We start from the raw sequence: 11,153 nt of genomic DNA on the forward strand, positions 1-11,153 counted from the left end.
GCGATTGATCAATATAAAAACCAACTGTGCATTCCTCCCCTCACTCACACATGCATTCTCACGCCACCACTAACTTTCTTGCTCCAAATGCCTAGCTCCGGCCACCCATGGCCGGAGCGCCGCCGTCAGGACCTCCCCAGGGTTCTGCCGGTCACCCTAGATCAGCTCTAGCCCAGCCCCAAGCCCAACATGGAGCATCCGATCCCTCCATTCCTGCTCTTCTGTGCAGCCTGTGCAGTCCCCGCTCCCTTGCATGATCCGACCAGCTCCGGCCACCAATGGCCGAAGCTCCGACACCTGGACCACCCCAGGGTCCAGGTGCAACCCCCTGACCAAGCTTGGCTTGAGCCAAGCCCCTGCAGGGCTCGGCCAAGGCCCCTAAACCCGACAGAAGCCACTGCTCGCTTATCTGCTGTCATGGCCAAAACCCGCATGGCTCCAGCCCTTCCAGCCAAGAACCACCTAGCCAAAACTAACCCTAAGGACCCTAGCTCAAACCTTAAACTGATGGTTAGCTCCTCAAACAGCCCATGGATCAAAATCATGCATTAACAATCCAATATGTAAATAAAACGTGAATGCTTGGCATGAACATGAAGATCTTTATTCTAAAACCACATACACATGCAACATCCAATCTTTTATGCATAAATCAGTGTATAATGATCTAAATGGTGTTCAAGAATGGATTCAAAATGTGCCTTGAATAATATTTGCAAGAAACGACGCAAACAACGAGTATCGGGCTCGCCGGGACGAACGAACCTTCAAACTAATTTAAAAACCTTGAAGAATCGGATATGGAGGCTAGTGATTCTGCTGTAAAAACGTGGGAGAGGAGAAGGAAGAAGGTGGAGGCGGCTAGGTAGGAAGAAACGTGAATAGGGTAGGGTTTTAGGAGATAATTTAGCATAATTTAACTAATAATTAATTAGGATAAATATATACTCTAAACATATAGAATTTTAAAACTCTTAAATACAATATAAATCTGATATTTAACCTTAAATCCAGAAATTATAATTAATGGGATTTTTAAAGCTTAATAAAAATCATTAAAGTGACTTATTTTGGGTAAAAACAGACCTATAAATTTACATATATATAAATACCATAATTTTATTCAAATTATACATTAAAATAATATTTTAAGGCTCCTAAAAATCTCATAAAGTATTTTGGGTGAAAACAACATCTTGTCCGTCCACGGTCCCGCCTACGCGATCATAAAATAAACTTTCTCAAATAAATTCATAAATCACATCATACAGATTTAAATGACGAAGAAAAATATTTAAAACATGAAAATAAATAACATAATTCACATAATAACTCATAAAACAATTTAACCCATTTTCATATTATTTTAAAATTATAAAATCCCCTAGTTATGCATGCGAATTTACGTGACGAATTTTTGGGCGTTACAATTCTCTCCCCCTTAAATAGAATTTCATCCTCGAAATTGAAACGAACTCTAGGCAAGAACAAATTTCCTCGTGTATTTCCGAATCGAGCAATCCAAATGTGACAAATTTAATGCATTAAGTAAAATTACCCGTGATGCGCAAAGTATCCGACACTGCTTCCTCCGCCTGCATCACAAAGACTCGTCCGGCAGCATTCTTCTTGGGACAATGCAGCATAATGTGTCCCGGTTCCTTGTAATGGTAGCACATGCCTGATCCCTTCATGCACGATCTTGGATGAGGCTTCTGGCATTTCTGGCAGAGAGGTAGTGCTTCTGCACGAGGAACGATAGCTCCTTACTGTCTCAGTGGATTTGGGCCCTTCGACGGCCCAGTGGACTGCTTCTTTGTATCCTACCGTGGATACGACTTGTGGTACGATGGTTAGAACTGCCTCTTCCTCTACTGCTCCCTCAAGATCTCCTTCCTACCATCCTCGGATCGTAGTGCCCTACTCACCGCTGCCTCATAAGTGGTGACATCCATCATGCGTACATCATGCTTGATGTCCGCCCTAAGCCCATCGACGAACTGTCTCATCTTCTCCTGCGCACTATCAGCAATCAGGGAACAAAATGACACCCCCTTTCGAACTGCTTGATATACTCAACCACCGTCTTGTCCCCCTGTCGGAGACTCATGAACTCCCGAATCATTCAGCTGCGCACATTCTCAGTAAAATATTTGGCGAAGAACATCCTCTTGAACTCCTCCCACGTCAAAGTTTGTGGGTTCACACCTCGAACTGCGCCCTCCCACCAAAGGGTTGCATCGTCTTTCATCATGTATACCGCGCACTTTACTTTATCGGCATCAGTGAGTCCCATATAAGCAAATATGGTCTCCAAGGAATGGATCCACCCCTCAGCCACGAGTGAATCAGTGGCACCAGAAAACTCCTTCGGTCCCTTCTTCTGGAACCATTCCGCAATGTCTTTGTCTTGTGAAAGTCGGGGTCGTGCTGCCTGTTGCTCCAACAGTGCGGTGATTCCTGTCATCATATTAGCATTGGCCTGCTCCAGTGCTGTGAGCGGATTTTACTGAGGAGGAGTTGGAGGATTCCCGCGTCGGTTCATCTGTCTAGGAGGCATACTGCACCACCACATATTTCCCCACGTAAATCGCAATGCATAACTAATATTTTTGACTTTAAGACTGTCGTAACTTTAAATTCTCATTTTTATAAATCATTAAAAACATAACTCATGTGTCCCATGCATAAATCATAATTTAAAACACTTAAAACTTACAGACTGACAGTGCGGTTTTTGAGCTCCGAGAAGCAGGCTAGTCACCCTCCAAGGATCATGACTTTGATACCAAATGAAACGTCCTAAAACTTCTACTGAATTTTTTTTTGTAACGACCCACATCCTTTCACCGCATCCCTCCCCTGCCTATAACATGAGCTCGGACCGCATGGTTCGACGGGCATCGCACTCATGACCTCCCCACTCCTGGCAGTGGACTAAAAATTAATATATAGTAATAGATTATAGAAAAATGATATGATGAGCAACTATCGTAAGCACCCATGTGAGCACCTGCTGACGTGACATCATGCATATCCAATAGGTAAAAAATATGTCAGCAGGTGCTCACGATAGTTGCTCACCAAATCATTTCTCATAGATTACATATGTAAATTTTTACTTAGTTCACTAAAATTTAAGTTCCACATCCAAAGCCCAGACCACCTCTTCAGTCGTGTGCATTGAACAAGGAGCGATAGAACAAAAACAAAAACTGAGAGGAGGGAATACTATATTATTAAATTTGAGATTTTTTAGTGTCATGGTCTTTCATCGCAATGTTAAATGTATTATAAATTAATTTAATATACATTTTCTAGCTCTTAATTACGGAAATATTTTCTTATTTTGGTAGATATTTATATGTGAAAATTTCTTTTCTGTATTTTTTTATTTTACTATTTTTTTAATTAAAACATAGGCTATAAAACACGCAACGCATGTATCTGAGTACTAGTATATATAATAGAGTAATAGTAAAGTAATATATCCCAGTCAAAAAAAAAATAGTAAAGTAATATATCTGATTCTTTTATATTTGTAAAGCTTAGAACTTCACAAATGATGGATATATTTTAAATTCTACTTATATAATAATATAGGAAGCTATGTTATTTAATAAATTATATATAATATTTTTGACATTTATTATAACGCGAAAAAATAATATCATCACGTCCTGCAATATTCGATGATGAGGAATGATTTCAAGAAGAACACGTTGACTAATTAGTTTGATTTTGTAACAAGAGTTTTAACTTGAATTGTGTAGTAGCTCGATTCCATTTTAAAAGATTAAGTGATTGAAATTTATTAAATATGGATTAAAGGCTTAATTTGGATTTAATTGGACGAATTATGGATTTTTGACCAAAGGCAGTTTGGAAGGTCCGAACCAAAGAGTCCAAACCCTTCGGAAGCACATATCAAGGGTCGGAAGCTACGATGTGATCGGAGCGTCTGAACCAGGATCGGAGCGTCCAATCTCAGTTAGGCCATGCAACTGGTGAGGTGTCAAGACTGATCGAACACGCAACAATTCGGGGCCTCCGAAGTTGAGATCGGAGTGTCCGAACTGTGCATGCAGTGACGTGGTCTGCATGCAGAGATCAGAACGTCCGATCTCCGCCTATAAATAGGCCCTCAGAGCTCCTCATTTCTCACACCATTTGTTAACTTCTCTCTCGGTTCTTAGGTATTTATAGGTGTTACATTTAGTCAATTTTAGTTAAAAATATGATTTAAAAAATACATTATATTAATATAGAAGGGAATCAATTGATGAAAACCATCTACATACAAGTTAATGAAGGAAAAATTACAAGAAATCAAATATATATTTTTAAAAAATTATTAGAGGCCAAATATAATTTTTATTTTGACCGAGGATTTTGAACTGGACCGGGAATCCTGGGCCACACGTGACATTCAACACGTATTTTTAGATTTTTCGAAAAAATAAAAATAACACGCGCACCCCTCCCATCGGCACCATTACACATTATTCTAAAAAAACGAAATTAAACGGGATTAAACGTAAAACATGATGAAAAAGCTAAGATTCTCGTAGAAACGAAAAAAAAACGGTCAACTTAGATAATAAACGTGATTAAACGTGTTTAATCGAGATTAAACGTGATTTTTTTAAAAAAATTAATTTTTTTTATTTTTAAAAATAAAATATATCAATTTAAAAATCTCAAAATAAAACCATTTTTTTCAAAATCAAATAAATAAATCCGGTCATATATTTTTCAAAATTTTTTATTCAAAATTATTGTGTTTTGAGTAATGTTTAAAATTTTTGATGCGGTCTAGCTATAGAAATTGCTAAAAATTATAGTTTTGATATTTTTTTGCTTTTAAAAATTTGAGAAATTGTGTGTTACTATTAAATTTATTATATATGTGTGTTATTTAGCCTATATATTGGTAATAAATAATTAAAATTTTAATAAAAAATTGAAATGTTTTTCCACATTTTAACTTGTATTAAATACGTTTAAACTTGTGAAACTTGAAATTTGATCTCGACGTTTTGCCGCGTTTCGCGTTTTTTAAAACCTTGCCATTACATGCTTACTAGCTGCCAGCTGGGCACTTGAATTGCGAGATATTTATTTATAAAAAATAAATGAATAATGTTAAAAGAAATAACAAATATAGACAATAATATTTACTATAATTATGTCGTGAGATTTTGTATTCATTGTATCATGAGATTATAATAAATAAAAATTTTGTGTTGAATTTTTTTTGTTGTACAAATTGATGTACAAATTTTTTTTGTACATGTAACACACGCGTTATAATATATCATCAAAAAGTAAAAATTAATTTGGTACATGAACTATTTGTTAGATTTTAAATTAATACACAAAATTTTGTTAATTATTTAATATTTAGTACATGTCCACTGGAATTTGACCAAATTCTGATGAGCAAAGGGGTATAACAGTCTTTTAAATAACTTTCAATTTCTTATTTATTGATTAAATAACACATGACACAATATGACAAAGCTTGATTGGTGTTTTGATGAGTTTTTCTTATAAATACATTTTTAAAATCTAAATTAACTTATTTAATATTTTTATTAAAATATTATCACAACCACTATTTATTTAATATTTTTTCAAAACATTAATGAGAAAATTATGTTTACGAAAATAGAATTTTAGCTAAAAGTATATTTATTTGTTATAGTATCAATTCATTTATCTACAATTATTTAGATATCGTTTGCCTTAATATAATCTATCTAATCTTTTATCGTTGAAATATATAATCTATTTAATCTATCTAATATAATAAATATTATGTACGCATAAAAATTTTAATCAAATCATATTTCACTTCTAAAATATAATGTACAAATATATATAATTAAAAATAAAATAAAATTTGTGTTTTTTTTAATAAAGGCCAAATTATACATTTTACTTAAATGTCACCGGAAATTGACCGAAATCCGGTGGACATATACCAATTAAACTATTAACAAAAATTTGTGTATCAATTTGACATTTAACCAATATTTTATGTACTAAATTAATTTTTACTCTATCATTAAATAAAAAAATCATATAAAAATAATTTATATAATTTTTTATTTTAATTATTTTCTGAAATTTTTTATATGTTTTTAATATACACTCGTCGCGAGCCTAGAAATATTAGTGTATATCATACAAGGGGATGGTGAGATTTCTAAAAACATAAACAACGCACTAAAATGACTAAATGAGACTCTAATCCATGGCTATTTACATCTTGGGTTCATTTTTATTGTTTACCATTGGACCGAGACATATTTCTCAACTGATATTAAATATTTAAAAGATAGTTTTTTGTGTCTTAAATCCGTATAAGACGGGTCAATTTGCGTATTTTTACTTTTGTCATCGAACTATATGTGCCTTCACCACCTAATGCCAATTGTTTCACTTCCACACATATAGACATAGAGTGTTAATGAATATTGATATTTAATTACACTTTATTTTTTGTTATTTGTATTTTATCTCTAAATAAATTTGTACTCCATTTTACATATGAAATGAGTATAGATAATACAAAATAAAATATAAATATCAACTCTTTGATCAATATATTCACGTAAATCGAAAATTTTAAATCAGCGCCTATAATACATAAATGATTTGCAATCCTCAAAACTCCGACACCTGGTCTGAATGGGGGATGGTTTCGGACCGATTAAATAATGAGTAATAAGGTTCGAGGATGAAATAATATCGTTAAGAAATAATATTTATAATGTTTTGTTATTTATTTAGTTATTCTATGATGTTTAGTTTGTTAATATTTATCTTTGATCTTTTTTTTAAACTTTTCTTAAGAGTTAAGAATTAAGTAAATATGTTATCCTCATCCAAATAATTCGAATTTGAAAAAATGTAATTGTAGGTATTATATGATATTTGAGTATGATATGAATATCCGATTCTCCTATGAATATGGAGACGAAATAAAAAAAATTGAATGGCCGGCATGCAGGGATATGGATAGGAAGGGATGAAGGTGAATATAATGAAATGACCTACTTGAGTACTTCTTTGTAATTTTTTTCATTTGTACAAAACTAAATTTTGATAACACAAATTAATAAAATTATACGGACACACTATCATCTTTGGCATGTGGTGCGTATATATTTTTTAAATAAAAAAAATTTACATAGATTGTTTTCATGTTATTTATTTATTTTATGATAACACTGTTCTGAGAAATTTACGATGATATTTTTCTTGAATAAAATAAGAGACCGTGACATCAAAGTTTGTGACTCCAAAGTTTGGTTGGTATACGAGTCCCAGATTTAATAATATATATATATATATATATATTGTTTGAAATTATAAATTAAATTAATTAGAACAATAAAAATCAAAGTAATAAGATATATACTTTCAAAAGTATTTTGTGAGACGGTCTACGAATTTTTTATCGGTCACCTCTGCTCATACTTATAATAAAAATTAATATTTTTAAAATAAAAAATAATATTTTTTCAAGGGTAATCCAAACAGATAATTCGCCTCACAAAATTAACCCATAAAACTATCTCATATGAATTTTTGTGTTTTAATATATTATATATATCAAAGTAATAAGATATATGCTTTCAAAAAAAGAAAGTAATTGTAAAGAAATTGGAGTTGCACATAAACAGTTTGAGGTGTTGTCACAAGGTGTTGACAACACCTACAATAACACCTTGAGTAATTTACAGCGGAATATAATTTAAACGTGAATAAAATAAACAAGCAACCAACTAAATAGACTCAAATGATTTAAGCAAGAGTATAAAATACTCTTGCAGCGCCTCAGGGCAAAACTTCACTAGAAAATAATTCAAAGAGTTTTACAAATCCTAAAAATAGTGATTATTATAAAAATCAATTTCTCAAAACAAGTGAGAAATTAAAGAGTAAAAGTTCTTCTAAAAGTTCTATATAAAATAGAATAAAAAAACGAAATAAGGAGAAAAACTCTTGATGCCAAAACTCGTAGAGACGAAAACTCTTTGGTCTTTGATCTTCAAGTGTTCTTCAAAGCATCAAGCTATTATGACCGACACAAGCTTCAAAAAGATCTTCAAAATTCTCTCAAGTGCGTACCAGAAGCTCTTAGAATAATCTCACAAGGTCTCTCTCTACCTCTCTATGTTTCGGTAGAATCTTTTTTTGTAGATGTTTTCTTAATAGACATATGATTCTAGATCTAGTTTCTTTTTGATCAAGTCAAATCCACATAGTAAATGAATTAAATCATTATAGATAAGATAATAAATATTATAATAGAATTAATCATATCTCAAATCAAGTTATTCAAGAAAATAAATAACTTATGTATTAAACATATTTCATGTCCAAGAAAAGCAAAAGATATTAAATAAAATCTTTTCAAAATTGGAGAAATTTAGAAATATAATATTCCTTTCAATAATAAAATATATATTTATCTACCAGGAAACATCGTACAAAAAGTATTTAGTTTCTAGTGGGAAATGAAAATTAATCCATAATTAGTTTTAAAATTTAAAAATTCCAAGTTTTTAAATGCATGGATTTCCTCTGTCCCTTGTCCTAAAACAGCAAAATTTGCCTTATCAATAGACTCCCAAGCAAACGTTAACAACTCTTCCTCAACGGATACTCACTTTCCTTTTATAAAAAATACTCTTTATTTTCGTCATAAACATATACAGAAACATATATATAAGTAAAGACAGCATGTACAAATTGTTTCACCAGAATAAAAATCATTAATGAAAATAAGACAAGGATCCTTGAATCCTAGAGTTGTCCCTTTTCGAAATCGATACTTTAACCCCACCAAAAAACCCTTTATAAAGCTCACGCTCTTGTATCAATCTTTTGTAAGACACTTGTTTTTAGCCATTGATTCGTTCCCTTTTACCATCAAAAGGGTCTCTCCCCTGTTCTCTTGTTTGGCTTCGCTCGTGGAGCTTTAGTGATCCCATCTTTTAATGCTGTTTTCTTTTTGCCGCAGTCAGATTTTGGTGGGTTTTTTTATTCTTTGTTTTTCCTTAAAACTTCTGTTTGAAGATTTTTAATCACTCTTTTTATGGTTTCTTCTTCTTGTCAATTGGGTTCGAGAGATAGCGAGAATGGAAAAGTGTTGGTTGTGGCCTGTTAAATATACAGAACACAACATTGTTATTGAAAAAATCATTAAACCCCTCATTAATCTTCAACCAGAAGAATTTCTCAAACAGCAAACTTTCAATGGCCGGAGGACTGTCAGGATTTCTGTTACCGACCCTGATGCGACAGATTCTTCCGGCGATGAAAAGGATGAGTTTTTCCAGAGGCGACGTGTCAAGAAACACGTGAACGAAATCAGAATGGAGGTATCTGTGACCGTTAGAATGAATGACACTAACTGTGGGAAGAAACACCCAGAGACAGACCTCCTGCCTCTGCCCAAGCCCAAGAGACACAAGGAGGTTCCATCTACAGCGGCGGCTTCCGGCAGAGTTAAGAAGTTTCGGGGTGTCCGGCAACGTCCGTGGGGCAAGTGGGCAGCTGAAATAAGGGATCCTGTTAGAAAGGTTAGGCTTTGGTTGGGTACTTATGATACGGCGGAGGCGGCGGCGATGGTTTACGACAATGCCGCCATTAAGCTCCGCGGGCCGGATGCTTTGACCAACTTTGGCACCACTCCGGCGGAGGAGGAGTCTCCAGAGGTGAATGTGACTTCGGTTTCTGACTACGATTCAAGCGAAGAATCACACAGCCTTCCTTCTCCAATCTCTGTTCTTGAGTTCAGAAGCAGCAATGCAGACCAAGATGCTGAACCGGGCGCAGCCAACCCCCTTCAGAGTGAGGGAAAAGAATCTGAACCGGATGAATTTTTCTATGGTTTAATGAACGAATTCTGGCTTGGTATGGATCAAGTTCATGGGGAGAAGGATAGTCGAGGCAAAATCGACTCCACGAACATGATCGGTCTGGTGAATGAACCGGTCCCATTCTTGAATGATTCATACATTTTCCATCCACAAGAACTAACACCATTCCAAGGGACCCAAAATTTTGGGCGTGATCTTGCAGTGTCTACTGATTATCCAAACGTGTGGGTTTTGAGAGAAGGCTATATCAGAGAGTTTAACGATTCATTTCAAAATTTTAGTTCGCCGGAGTTGGACGATATTTGCTTTACAGATTTGGATGATTATGCCTTTGCAGATTCATTGCTCCTTCTATAAGGTGCTAAAACACCAATTTTGTGTATCGGATATATGATTTCTTTAATGAATTTGAGAGGTGACCACACAATATGTTTTTTTTTTTCAGAATTAAAAAATCCTTTCTGTTTATTGTTCGCATTTAATGCGTGTAAGATATTGTAACGTAGTTATTTCAAAATGGCTTCCTGCAATATGTTCATGTCAAAACACAGCTATTTGAGTTTTGATCAAATGAGCAACTATTATGGATAATTACGTGAACAACAACTGATGTGTCATTTTGTACATCTAATAAATGAATGACATGTTTCAGCTGTTGTTCATGTAATTGCCTATTGTGGTTGTTTTACGTAGTTGCCTATGGTGGTTGCTCTACTTGCACATATAATCAAAACTTTATTTATATATTTATTTAATATTTATATGAACATCTTAGGTAAACACTATCGAGAGCAGCACAGACAAAGTTTTTCAAAATAATACGAAAAAGAAAAAAACAATGAGTGATCTGGCTGGCTTAACATGAAAAATAGATATTTGCAAAAAAATTAAAGACAATTCATCACGTTTTGATAAAGTGAAAAATTAATCATATAACTAATTTGTATTCTCTAAAATGCCTATCTGGAATCGTCTATCACGCCAGGTCGGTACGTCCAATGAAAAAGCTAAGTACCAAAATGCAGTCAAATGATTGTGTTTGAAATTTTCCTCTTAAAATAGCCATACAATTTTATACATACATATTCTAAAATATATGTTTTAAAATTTTCTACGATGAGAAGATATAAAGTTCCAGTTGATATACGTGGAATAACACTTTCATGTAGTGTTTGCATGCTTTACTCCAAAAAAATTGATTCTAACCCTATTTTTTATATTGCAAATACTACATTAAACATATTTAATTGTATT

At 33.6% G+C, this 11,153-nt stretch overlaps 1 protein-coding gene across 1 annotated transcript; it reads left to right on the forward strand.

The window, feature by feature from the left end:
• Window positions 1-8,674: 8,674 nt before the first annotated feature.
• On the forward strand, window positions 8,675-10,281 carry LOC140884456 (ethylene-responsive transcription factor CRF4-like). Its single transcript, XM_073291227.1, has one exon. The coding sequence runs from the start codon at window positions 9,156-9,158 to the stop codon at window positions 10,254-10,256; it is 1,101 nt and encodes a 366-aa protein (XP_073147328.1). The 5' UTR covers window positions 8,675-9,155; the 3' UTR covers window positions 10,257-10,281.
• The last annotated feature ends 872 nt before the right edge of the window (window positions 10,282-11,153 follow it).

The sequence above is a fragment of the Henckelia pumila genome, chromosome 2 (assembly GCF_033568475.1).
Source record: "Henckelia pumila isolate YLH828 chromosome 2, ASM3356847v2, whole genome shotgun sequence".
NCBI classification, from domain to species: Eukaryota; Viridiplantae; Streptophyta; class Magnoliopsida; order Lamiales; family Gesneriaceae; genus Henckelia; species Henckelia pumila.

What these genes read in the sequence shown, in the direction of transcription:
- LOC140884456 (XM_073291227.1), top strand. Translation starts at nt 9,156, where the DNA reads ATGGAAAAGTGTTGGTTGTGGCCTGTTAAATATACAGAACACAACATT.